Genomic DNA, 13,513 nt, shown 5'->3' with positions numbered 1-13,513 from the left:
CATCAACGACTCATCCAGGAGGTAAAAATAGAACCCAGACTAACATGTAAAGAACTGCAGGCCTTAACTTGCAATAAGAAAAGGACTGTGCAAAAATGACATCCATATCAGAGTTGCAAGGCGTAAACCATTGCTGACCAAAAAACATAAAGGCTTGTTTCACATTTGCGAAAAAAACATCTTGTGACCCCAAGACATTTGACATAATATTCTGTAGATTGATGAGTCAAAAATGGAACTTTTTGAAGACATGGGTACCGTTGTATCTGGCGTAAAGCTAACACAGCATTCTACAATAAGAACATTATACCAACATCAAACAAGGTGGTGGCGGTGTGATGGTCTGGGGCTACTTCTGTTTCAGGACATAGACAACTTGCACTAATTGATGGAACCCTGAATTCTGCTCTCTACCATCTCTCTGAAGGATAATGTCTGGCTATCAATTTGTGACCTAAAGCTTAAGCACAGTGTGGTATTGCAGCAAGGCAATGATCTGAAGCACACACACAAGTGTGCTTCACCATTAATCCGGCCCTGTGAGACTACCATATGGACATCTTACACTTTATCTACATATTTACACGTTATAATTATTAAATCTAAAATGATAAAATATCAAACCTCCATAATTAATACTATTGTTATAGTAGGGCTTTCAGTTCAAAAGTAGAAAAAATAGCTTGGCTCACTTTGAAAATCATTTAAAAAATAATTTATACTTTATAGCTGATGATGTATACATTTTTTGTAGAATTCTTTACTATCTGTATCTTGAACTTAATGTTACATAGAAAATATTTCAATATTATTTTGTCTCTGATAAGAAGACTGATGGAGAGAAGACATTTGATTTCTGGAAGGATATGATTTCTGCAATAGAACACAACTATAAAACTTCAGCCTTTAAAGGTAGGACACATGAAATAAATCTTTAGTGAGTCTTTTAAAAAAAAAAAAAAAATAGTCATGCCAATTATTTTGTGGAAATACAGTGCTGTATGTGGATTTAAAACTGGGATATTGTTAACATACTATAGCTATTAAAATAGCCAGACTGAAAACTTAATTCAAATAATATAAAAGTATGTGCTATCCAGTTGCATGGATATTAGCATACAAAATGGAAATTGTATATAAATGGTAATATATAGTGAAGCCTTTAATAATGTTTGATTTATGAGTTAATGGGCAGTATTAAGGATGTCTGTGTACAAGAAGCTGTCTGGTGGTTCCTTATAGGCGGCTCACCTTATTTCTTGGAGCTGGCCTGGGATCTTAACTTTGCTTTCTATAGATTTTTGTTCCAAGACATTAAAAACTATTCCAGTTTAGATGGCAGCTAGTTGTGGTTTGCTGCCTAAATAAACACCATGAGTTGGACTGGTGCTGACTACGCACATTCAGTTTGAAGAAGCTCTGACAAAGTCTGACCGGAATGTCTCAATGACATTAGTTTTACAGTAAGTGGATGCCATAATCATGTGTTAGTCTTCTTTGCACTGGGAATATACACACATCCACCATTTAGACTATTGTAGTATCCAGTGATAATATTAGGTTTATATTTGAGCTGCATTATTTCTCTGTAAAGTAAAAATGAAAAATTATTAATATTTCAACTCCTGAAGGAAAACAGGCTTGGTTCCACTTTTTGAGAGTATGTGGAACTAATACAGCAATTTACATATAGCAACTTACTGCCTCAATATATTTATTGAACAAAGTGATTCCAATTTATTTTTTTTTATTAGCTGATTACATAATACATTTTTTTTGGTAAAAAGGACACCCAGTAACCTACTGTTTTCTGCAATGTTTCTAGAGCATTTTCAGTGGACTATTCTACAAAGGTGTTCCATCCCAAATATCACAACTCCATTTAGTTAGTTTAACTGTAGTTTTTAAAATGTTAATTGTTTCTTTATTTTGTTCAGATGGGTCAATATAGAAAGTAGAAACAATATTTTATAAGAACCTTAGCCTGCGTTTATCCCGTTGATGGTTTGATTGCAGATTGAATAAAGTTCAGATTTAAAAAAAAGTTCTTCAAATTCAAAGATGACCAAGGTTGATAGACAACTCAAACATGTTTAATATAATGACCAAGGTGACTACTTTAAATAAACCATTGTCCACATGTCATAGAAGTACAAAACTGTTTTTTTTATTCATTTTTTTATTTTTTGTCACATTTGTTTCGCGTTCCTTTATTTTATGGAGGAAAGACAATAAAATAGGTAGGAATAGCTAGATATGCAAACTCTTCATACATCTAAGGAAAGAATATGGAACAGAATTTCTGGTTTTCATTTTATAGCCCCCCAAATTAGTTCTGTATATATGAAATAGGTTTATATATTAAAATTGTATTTGATTTAAGAAGTACATTTGTAAATAATTTCCTAATTAGATAATACATTTCCTATCACTTTATGTGTATTAATTTTTACCCAACAATGAAACTTGCAATGTTTAATCTGTTTCACAAACCTAAACGAAAATAGATATTAATGAAGAAATAAGCTTTTAGTGATGTTATTACAAATGTCAGTTGTCGGATAACAAATATGTGTTGCTTAACCCAAAAGTGTAGTTTTCTTTATTTAAAATATACTTAACAGCTATAGAAAAAGTAAAAAGCCCTAGGGAAGGGTAACTGGAAGCTAACTGTCAGCAAAATTACACGTTGGTCATTAGGTTTATGCTCCCTTAAATGGAATCACTTCATAGCACAGGCATAATAAAAAAAAATGTGTTACAGTGAATAACTTTGTAAAATATATATTATGAAGAAGGGTCAGCTCTGCTTTTCTTGCAGGAAAAACCCAGACAAGGATCTTCATTTTACAACTTCATGTACTAACTGTTCAGCACATACAGTACATCATTATAGCTAGACAACAAAGTCTGGTTAATGATGTTGAAAATAGAAAGTAAAAGCAGATACTAATTTTAGTTCAGTTTTATTATTGTCAGAGAGACATTAAAAGGTTTGCTAAATTATCATAAACAGTCCTAATGCATTTTGTGTTGGCTTAAGAAAATGCAATGGCATGTAATCCATTCAGAGTGTATCACCGAAATGCTGTCTATGCTCTAATTCTGTTAAATAAAAGAAAAAAAGAACATTACACACTTACACTGAAATTGCAGTCAATGAAACAGGAGAAAAATACCTATATGACTATTATATAAATTGCATGTGGTATTTAAACCAGAACAGTGCAGATTAAAAACCAAACAAAATGAGCAACCAGCTAAATATAAAATTACATTTTGCAAAAGAAATTCAAGTTTTTCAAGTTTTTATTTGTACCCTCAGAAAAAACAAGATTATTTAAATGCACCCTAATTTAGAGGTATATTTAGTTTAGAAAATGCTTTCTCTTGCCCTGTGTTTTGTTAAAAACTTTTTATTTTAATTTTATTCATTTATTTTACAGCAAATTTACTATTCGTAATAGATCTTATCTTTTTAGAGGATACCTTCACAATGAGTACAGGACAAATTTCATTTTGAGGAGACCGTTGCGTACAAAAAATAGTGCATATTGCCTGTAGCCCATTTATTTTGTGCATGGTTGCACTCGTGAGCTAATAAACTCTTTAGATCGTCCAGTCATTTCACTTCTTTCATCGTCTAGATGTTTTGTCTGTAAAACAATAATTTTGTCTCTGTTGCTTCTACTATTGGATTTTTTTTTAGGGCTCAAGCTGCGTTATAGTAAGTGGATGTCCATATACATTTTCCATGTTAGCAGTTTGATTATTATTATCATTATCTTTTATTTATATAGCGCCCACAATTATGCTACACATTTTATAACACATATATTCAAGGGGCATGACAAGACTAGAATTGAAAGACTAAGACAAACCGATACATTGGGTGGAGTTTTACTATTTTTCTACACAATCTTGATTGTGTTGCATGATTGATACTGGCATGGGGTATGAAATATGTGTATGTAGGTATATTAATATATATTTATATATATATACACACGTGTGTGTTCAGAAATATAGTTTGCAATTCTGTGTATAATGACCTACATTACATTGATGCAAAAAAATGCAGAAAAATGTGTTTTAGTCACTGTTAAGTACCTGCTGAACTGTGGTCGATCATCATACACTCACTAATATTATCTGTTTGAAAACAACAGTTACCTGTTCAGTTTGCAAGTGCTGTATACGTGAAGCTTCTAACATGTACTCTTATACATCCTGAAACAAATTATTTCTGTGTATGTTTTTTTTTAAATCTTAATAGTTTTGTAAGTACTTTGTAATTGTGCGTAATTATGCTATTTACTCACAAATGACTTAACATCCAAACATCAACTGATAACAAGAACAAAAAAACAATAGGATCAGGTCATGAGTCTAAATTATTATTGGCCATTGGAGGGGGATCCCAAGGATTGTGAGAGTTTTATGATCTTAAGAGGTTGCATTGTGGAACTAGAAGCCAGTGCAGAGATGAGGGGATCAGGAAGGGGTTGTGATTTTAGAAGCCAAAAGGATGGTTAAATGTGTAGCAGTAGATATGTTGTGGTAAAATGGACATTTGACAGATTGCTAGCCAGAGGTTTTTTTGTAATAAGGGGGTAAGTTCATTTCCCCATGATTCAATTCTCCACCACTTTTTTTTTTTTTTTTTCTAACAATGTATATTTAAAAATGCTTTAAAAATTAAGCTGCTTAAAATTTTACTTGTTTAAAATGATATTGTTGAATATTTTTTTCACCTAGAGCTAAAGCCATTTGTTTAGTGATCTAGCTCCCCTGTTTCGAAGCAGAGAATTTCTTAAAATGGGGTATTCCAGTGCAAGTAATATCAACTAAATCTGTATAGCTAACCAGGAGATAAAGAGAAGGATCCGCAAGTTTAATAAATGGTATATTAATCTGTTTTTGGTAGAGTAGGATCTGAGGAATAGCATTCTGATTGTGTAGCAGTAATTGTATCATCATATTGGAAACAAAAACTAAAAAAACTTCTATCTCAAGAAGATTAGTTGCACTTAAGGGATTATAGTTAAGGGAATTTGAGTTATAATATTAAAAAAATTGGAAACAACCATTATATGGGCATGTTAATAAATTCACAGCAGAAAAATTTAAACTGTCAATCATTTTAAACTTAACGTTCTTATAATGCATGCACCTAAACAAATACTGTATTAGAAATATTATTTTTCATTTTTTCTGCTATCATTTTTGTTAAGAAACACAAATATCTTTCAAATTAACAAATAACACACTGGTTTTTCAAGCATACAATTTAGTTGGTCCTTTATGTTGTTATTATGTTAGGCCAAATAAGAATCCAGAGAAGGAGGAATGTATATAATCAGAAGAGTATAAGCCATTAGATTCTGCATTAGGTAACTGAAGCCACACTTGATCATTTTCAGTTAGGTCTAGAACTGCACTACCTGATGCCTGGTCAAGATATCCTTTTTTGTATTCATCATATGTGTACATTACAGGAGTGCCATTTTTATACAGTGCAACCCAGATATTTGTGCCTTTAACATGCACATGGTAAGAAAAGTAATAAATTCCTGGTATCCTACATGTAAATATTCCAGTTCGAGAGTCATAATGGTTTTGTTTATTGTACAAGATTTTGTCAAATTTTATAGGCACTCCCACTGGTGGATAGGCTGTAGAGAGAACAGCAGTAAAAGCTGATGCCTGAATCTCCCTAAGACTCTGAATCTGACCTGATTTTGCATAGCCATCTGGTATGTGATGTGGCATTATAACTGGACCAGGTGGCCCTGGTGGCCCTGGTTGTCCTGGTAACCCTGGCTCACCATTTATTCCTCTTGGACCTGGAATTCCAGGTGGCCCCATTGGTCCTTGTATGCCATTTGTTGCAAAGCCAGCTGGGCCTTGTAATCCTGGGACACCTTGCTCCCCTTTCTGACCAGGAAGACCTGGAATGCCTGGAGGTCCCACTGGTCCTCTCATACCAGGTATTCCTGTGGCTCCTCTTGGTCCTGGTTCCCCATTGTAACCCAATTCTCCTCTTGGACCGACAGGGCCACTTACTCCTGGTACACCGGGAGGTCCCATAATGCCCTTTTCTCCCTTTTGACCTGGTGTACCTGGATATCCCTTTGGACCAGCAAGCCCTGGCTCACCTGGATATCCTGGTTTTCCATCAAGCCCTTGCAAACCTCTGTCACCTTTAGGTCCTGTAACGCCTATAGAACCTTTTAGTCCAGCCTCTCCTTTGCTCCCTGGTAAACCAATGTCTCCTGGCATCCCTCTAGGTCCTTGCATACCTTGATTGCCTGGCAACCCAGGTGTTCCTGGTGGCCCTGGAAGACCAACTGGTCCCTGGTCACCCTTTATTCCAGGAACACCAGTGGTTCCATCAAGTCCTCTATTGCCTTTCATTCCTGGTAACCCTGGTTTGCCATAACCTTGCAGTCCTGGTGGCCCTGGTATGCCGGGAATTCCTGGTTGCCCTTTTGGTCCAGCTGAACCTGGCATTCCTGGAGCACCATTTAATCCAGGCTTTCCAATGCCTGGCTGCCCAGGTTGGCCTGGCAGGCCCTGGGGACCTGGAAGACCTTGCACTCCTTGTACACCGGGTAAGCCTCTTTCTCCTAATTTTCCTGGTTGCCCAGGAAGACCATTTACTCCAGGTCTGCCGATCCCAGTGGGACCCTGAGGCCCAGGTTGCCCTGGTAATCCAGGAGGTCCTCTTTCACCCGGTTGACCTGGAACGCCATAGCCATTTTGTCCCTTTGCACCATTGAGACCAGGAATGCCAGGTTCACCTTTCAGTCCAGGAACCCCTCTTGGCCCTGGGTTTCCTACAGTCCCCTGAAGGCCTGGCTTTCCAGTAGCTGCAAATCCAGCAGGACCTGGAAGTCCAGGAGGTCCTTGTTGGCCCCTAGGTCCAGGTAGTCCAGTAGGCCCAATGTCCCCCTTCTCTCCTTGATAGCCACGTTCTCCATTCTTTCCTGGTATGCCTGGAAATCCTGGTTTTCCAATAGATGAAAATCCTGGTGGCCCTTGCACTCCTTGTGGCCCTTGTGGCCCCGGGGTTCCATAACCTGGCTTTCCTTGTGGTCCTGGTGGTCCAGGTTGTCCTCTAGGACCTATTGGTCCGGGGGGACCTGGAGGGCCTTGTTCAGGTGCACTTGGAATAACTGAAAGAAAATAATATATTATTTTCAATGTGTTGGTGATGCAGTACAAGACAAAGTGAACTTGTTTAAATGTTTTTTTCCAATAAAATTAAGAAGCCGTGAAAGTAATGCTTCATCACACAGGAACCATTCATTGCTCCTCTGACTATATATGAATGATGCATCATCAAGTCCAAGCTCAGTTGCATCACTACCTTACTTTCAACTATAAGAAATGCAGAACCAGTGTTTCTAAGGATCAAAAAAAGTGATTCAGAAGCGTAAGAGGGATCTAGAGAAAATAAAGAGCCACTTAATGGTAAAGATACCTGGGAATTTTTATAACCTATACCTTGGGAGAGCAAATGATAAATTTAAACTTGATGAAAACCATTTAAAAAAGCTGATCGCTGTCTTTAGGTGGCATAGTATAGTTGTGAATAAGTGCTTTTTCTTATAAGGTTGTCTTTCTTTATTTATGACATTTAACCTCTTTAATGTCTGCCTACCCTGCTTTGTGTTGTGTTGTGACAAACGTGTTTGTCTCCATTCATTGTGAAAAACGTATTTATTGCCTTTGTACCGTTACATCATGTGATGCACTGCATCATTTGCCTATGCCTAGCTAGAATATCTAAACTTTGTAGAAAAAAAATTGATTTTTCTTGGTAAAGTATGTTGTTTATAGGTGTGTTACCTTAACCCCTTAACAACAATTGACATGCCACATTACAGAAATGCATCCTTTTAATGACAATTGTACCTGATATGTCATGAGGGGTTAAATGGGTATAGAAATCGCTGTTGCCATAATGCCTTGATATTGGGGCATTTAGCAACACCTAAAAACTGCTGCAGGGGTCCCGTCTGATCACTTGGTAACTGATCAAGTTACCAAGAGGGTCTGTCCAGACCTAACTCAGGTACTGCATTAAAACATGCAAGTCAGTGGAGCCCAGTTTACCAATCACAATGTGATTAGTAAAATAAATAAAAAATGAGAAAAAATTAGTTACATTAAAATGTAGTAACAGTCTAGTTTTCAAAAATGTAGGGTTTGATGGGGTAAATTGAATTGGCTGTCTTCAAAGATGTCCCAAATAGGACATGGTGGCAGAATGACCAGATGTCACAATTCCAAATTGAAAAAAATGATTTGTGCATGTCCCAACGGTAGCCTTTTAGCCACCAAAGAACCCAACAAACAAACGCATGGGTGGTATCACTCAAAAGATGTAGCTGGACACACATTGGGATGTTGTTTTATAGTGACATATACCAGGAGCTGGAAATGTATACCTGATATACAGTGTGTGTGGAAAAAATAACCAAAAACTAAATACTACCACAAAGGCTGTAGTAGAGTTAATGCATGGAAAGAGTTCAAATAGTAGTATTCTGGGGTGTCTAGCTTTCAAACATACCGTATTTGCTCAATTATAAGACGACCCCCCAAAATTTGAATATTAATTTAGAAAAAAAGAAAATGCCTGAATATAAGACTTCACTGTAAGAGTTTTATTAGTAAATATTAATTCACATGTAAACTATTTTTTTATATTTAATAAAAACTATGATTGAAAAAAAAGAATTTTGGTTTTTATTTCCTTTTTTTTCGCCACTCTGCCCCCAGGTATCCATATCTGCCCCACGGCTTGCTACTCTGCCCCAGAAATGCTTTATAGCCCCCAATATATCACTCTGCCTCCCTGATATTCCTTATACCCCCTGTATGCTACAATGCCTCCCTGATATGCTACTTTGCCCCCCTATATGCTACTCTGCCCCCCCTGATATGCCTTATACCCCCTATTTGCCACTCTGCCTCCCTAATATGTCTTATTCCTCCTTATATGCCCCCTTGACTTACCGAAGCATCCCTAGATTGTCCCCAGCGCTTCAGACTCCCTGGTGTTTTGTGGGGGCAGCTGGTGGACATCTGCGTGTTGCACGCAGCTAACCTCCAAGGCTACCCCATACTTCCGCAGGGACTTCTATGAGTGAGCACCGGAAGGTCACGTCATGCCCGTGTGGGGTAGCAGCAGGGGTTGTCTGTGTGCATCTTGAAGACGTCCACCAGCTACCAGAGAGAGGAACTGGGTCCCCTGCAGCCCTGCGGGGATCTGGATCTTATTCTTGTAGTTAGACCTCTATTTGAGGTCTGATTATAAGACGACCTTGCATATAAGTCGAGCGGTATTTTTCAGAGCATTTGCTCTGAAAAAAAACTTGTCTTATAATAGAGCAAATACGGTATATGGTTTGATGGGGTCAATTGAATTGGCTGGCTTGAAAGATGTCCCAAATGAGAGGTGGGGGCGGAATGACTAGTTAGGTTTTTTGTTTTTTTTAAATAGCAATATGCTGCCACGGAGCCCATGCAACTGTTTTTCGATGTTGCAAAAATCATAAAAACATTGGGTAACTCAGGACAAATAATCTTTGTAGCAGGTTTTTTCATTAGCTATTTTAGATGAGTAAAATGGGTGATCAAATAAGGTCAGAAAAAAGCATTTGAAACAGAAATACAGATAGGGCACGCAATGATGCACAGTTGTCGTTGCTGCTTTAGAAAAAACATAAAAGAAGTTTGCTTACAAGTTGTCCTTAAAATTTCACCAATAAAATTATTTCAGAAGATAGACTATTATCTTTTTGAGGTTTTATTGGGAAATTTAAAATATTGTTTGAGTAATTTGTGGGGTTATTGTTTGACATGGCACTTAAACCATAAAATCATCAAAAATGTAAAATATACCCTTTTTTGTTATAATATCTGGAAACTTGATATCATTTAATTTAATATTAAACATTGGAAAAAGGACATACCAAAGACAGATGTGCTTTTGTTTTTTCCGGTTCATCTTCTTTATATTTATCTATAATTTTATATATATATATATATATATATATATATATATATATATTATATACACACACACACATACGTTTGACTTGTGCATTCGTTTTGGGACTGTTTCAACCATTTGTTCGAATAATGAACAAATAAATGCAACATTGGATGAAAGAAACCAAAAAGAAATGTGTGCAATATGAAAATCTTTGTTCATTCATTCTATCGCTGCGGCCACCATTTAAACTACACTAAGAGGAGGAGAATTTCACCATTTTAGCCAATTAGCTACCTCCTGTCACATCATGCTGAGGGCTTGTCCAATGGCTGTGATGCATCTTTCAATACAAAAAAAACAGATATACTAGTATCCTTAACCCTCTTTCTTCTATCCATGGCAACCAGACAAACAAACAAATGGGATTTCCAAAAATGAAAATGTTGGATGAATTTCGTCAAATACGAAGAAATTATAGAACGGACACCATCGTTTTATTAAATCACTAGATCAGTGATGGACAGAAAACTTGTGCTGTGTTTTTACCTTCACATAATTGTGCTCCACACATGGTATCATGCTCAAAAGGGAAGTGTACAACCAAGGCCAGACCAAGATACTGTGCTGCCTGACATAAATACACACACACACACACTAACAAACACACAAATTAACATACCCTGACATATATACACACACAGTCACTACATTAACATACCCAGACACACACACAGTCACACTAGCTTACCCAGAAACAGTCACCGCCACACTAGCATACCCAGAAACAGTCACTGCCACACTAGCATACCCAGAAACACATCCAGTCATTGCCACACTAACATACCCACAGTCACCGCGCACTAACATGGCCAGTCACCAAACTAGCATACTTACGAATAGAGCCTCAGCCTTTCATTAGTGCAGGACGAGCTGCCGCACTACTAACACAAGGTCAGGCAATGTGATTTAAACCTTCCTCAACCTTAACAGCACCAGAGAGAATTTGCCTTGGAGTGGCAAATTCCCATCCCTGTAAAAGTGCCACCTGGGTTTCATAGACCCACCAAGACCCATGTAATAGCTGGCTCTGTGTACAACCACCTGATGGTCACTGAAAACCCCTTTCTCATCTATCCTAACCACTCTTGAGGCTACAGTTTGATTCATGAACTGACTTGATACAACTGATTCATTTTACCCTCCTGAGATTGCACTTAACACTTGATATGCTCAAAAAGAAGGTATACAACCACCTGATGGCCACTGAAAACCCATTTCCCATCTGTCATACCTACTTTTGTGGCCACATGCTTGCTGCTTTGGAATAAATATATCCTTCTGTTTTTACTACAGCAAGAAAATATATATTTTTCCTTCAAAAGCCACATGGCTTTTCCTTTTTACTTTCACATAAATATGCATATGAAAGCGATACTAAATGATTCCCTTCTGCAATTATTTGCATACATTATTAGTCACGGAGTTGCCCATAGTTTTGTAGGTTATCTGATAAAATATTTACTATTAGCAAAATTGTAGAAATATGTTGTTTATTACACATATTCTCAGGTTTGCAAATCTCTCATTTAGAAACCTGACTGTTCTGCTTGCCATGAACTCTGGAAAGTGTTTGTGCTGTTAAGAAACTTTCTCTTGTTTCTACAATCTATTGGTCTGTGTTTCCACCTATCTAGCCATCCATCCATTCATCGTCTATTGCCATATAATGCCGGGATAATAAGAATTTTCAAAATAATTTAATACTGAAATAGTTTTGTAGGTACAAGTCTAGTACACATAAGCTTATACAAATGTGTCCCCGTAATTGTTATTGGAGATTAAAAGTGTTATAAAAGTGTTATCATTATGTATATAGTTTTATATACCCAACAATAAAACAGTGCTATATCTAGATATACTTATTTATTGTGTAATGGTTAAGACACATTGGCTGTACTGAAATGTTTTCTTTATATCACATAGGAAAATGTGTCGATAAGGATTATCTGCCTTCCCTTATGTAGCTCATAGGAGGCTTTCCCTCTGTGTGTTTCATATATAATCATATAATGTACAAATGTTGGAATACATAAACCAGTTTATTGGAACACCACATATTGAAAACGTTAAGAAAAGTATATTACATGATTTTTATTTATATAATGCAAAGACCTGTTATAACATTACATATAGCCCATACTAGGTTAGTAGGCAATGTTTTCGTATGCATTTATAACTTGGATTAAATTATAAATCGCTTAATAATTCATCAAACATGCATAAAAAAAATAAAAACAGCCTTACCTTGACTTTTAGTATTAAAGGGCCGGAATGGTAGTGAAGGTCCTTTCATGCTAGGTTGCTGTGCATGTTTTTCGGGATAATAGCCAACGGTATAGACAAAATTTGGAGAAACCAGCAGCAGAAGGATGCTGGCTTGTAAATGCATATTCCCAAGCCTTTTTCTGTATAGAAAACAGAAATATTGTCTCTGAGGTTTCTTTTTCCTTACATTAAACAACTGGTAATTTAAGACTTTTCTTAATACATCCCAAAACATAATCTGTCTTTGATCTTAAAAAGATAGTAGGTTCCTAGTACCTTTTGTATTCTTGGCTTCGACTAATGTAGACATCCGGTTTATGCTTGAAAATATAGATTTGTTAAAGTTGCTTCCTACATAGCTTGTCTATGAGCTAAGAATGATGCTGTCTGAAGGTCTAAGGCTGAATGAAAAGCATAGTCTATTTCTATTCTGAATTTCAGCGCAGTGCAGACCAATAACTGACAGTTCCCTCAAGCATGTTTTAGAACTTCAGACAGAAAAGAAACAGATTTAAAAGGAAGGAATAAAATATAAGAACATACAAAATGCATTTTACATTTACCTAATTTTATGAATCCACATTCAATAGTAAAAAGATAATTTCCAGCTCCTGGTTTAGGTTCCCACAAACTGAAGGCAGACTTGTTGGTCTTATGTCTTCCTTACTTAGTAATAAAAATTACCATGACAAAGTGAGAAAACATCCTTTGATCTGGAGAAGAATTGAAGTACTGAAAATGTGCACATTCTTTTTTCTTTTCTCTTATAGAAGTGTGAAGAAATATTTGTCAAAAGAGTTCTGCTGTGATTCTTTTATTTATACTCTTTATGAAATGTAATATTAAGTTGCTAAAGGAAAGCTCCTCCCTATGCATGCCAAACATTAATTATAGACTGAGTTGTTTGGTGCAGGAATGCTGTATCAAGCCAATTCCACCCCACTGTAGTGGTTTTACCTTTATTGGAACATGACCAAGGGTGTCAGTCTATATTTATAGTGCTGTTTGCAGGAGACATCTTGGTGTTCTTGTAAGGACATAGAGTTAAAGCTCCAGGAGTAAATCCTAGCTTCCTAATGTTACTCCTTAACCAACACCACATTTGGGCTGGTGCATATGAACAGTCAAATCCAAACTGGACTGTGCAACTTTCAATGGTATTTCTTCAGTAACAGGTAG

The 13,513-nt window shown here is 36.5% G+C and overlaps 2 protein-coding genes across 2 annotated transcripts in view; one reads left to right on the top strand and one right to left on the bottom strand.

Annotated features, from left to right (window-relative positions):
- LOC149288070 (5'-nucleotidase domain-containing protein 1-like) overlaps nt 1–13,513 on the top strand; it is a 109,822-nt gene that overhangs the window by 7,440 nt on the left and 88,869 nt on the right. Inside the window, exon 6 of the mRNA XM_089492213.1 lies at nt 831–912. Within this exon, the coding sequence (XP_089348339.1) occupies nt 831–912 (82 nt within the window). The remainder of the gene's footprint in view (nt 1–830; nt 913–13,513) is intronic.
- Nucleotides 5,314–12,458, bottom strand: LOC149288071 (uncharacterized). The gene is made up of 2 exons (XM_089492145.1): nt 12,314–12,458; nt 5,314–7,178 (listed from the first exon to the last, which is right to left on the bottom strand). The coding sequence occupies exons 1-2, from the start codon at nt 12,456–12,458 to the stop codon at nt 5,314–5,316; spliced, it is 2,010 nt and encodes a 669-aa protein (XP_089348271.1).

This window comes from Sceloporus occidentalis, unplaced genomic scaffold (assembly GCF_023333645.1).
Source record: "Sceloporus occidentalis isolate IW3139 unplaced genomic scaffold, rSceOcc1.0.p SCAF_54, whole genome shotgun sequence".
Taxonomy (NCBI): domain Eukaryota; kingdom Metazoa; phylum Chordata; class Lepidosauria; order Squamata; family Phrynosomatidae; genus Sceloporus; species Sceloporus occidentalis.
Note: the sequence above shows the minus strand (reverse complement) of the source record. Positions and strands in the feature narration are given on the sequence as shown.

What these genes read in the sequence shown, in the direction of transcription:
- LOC149288071 (XM_089492145.1), bottom strand. Translation starts at nt 12,458, where the DNA reads ATGCATTTACAAGCCAGCATCCTTCTGCTGCTGGTTTCTCCAAATTTT. An exon ending in CTTTAATACTAAAAGTCAAG is followed by an intron (nt 7,179 to 12,313) that starts GTAAGGCTGTTT and finishes ATTTTCTTTCAG; the next exon opens with TTATTCCAAGTGCACCTGAA.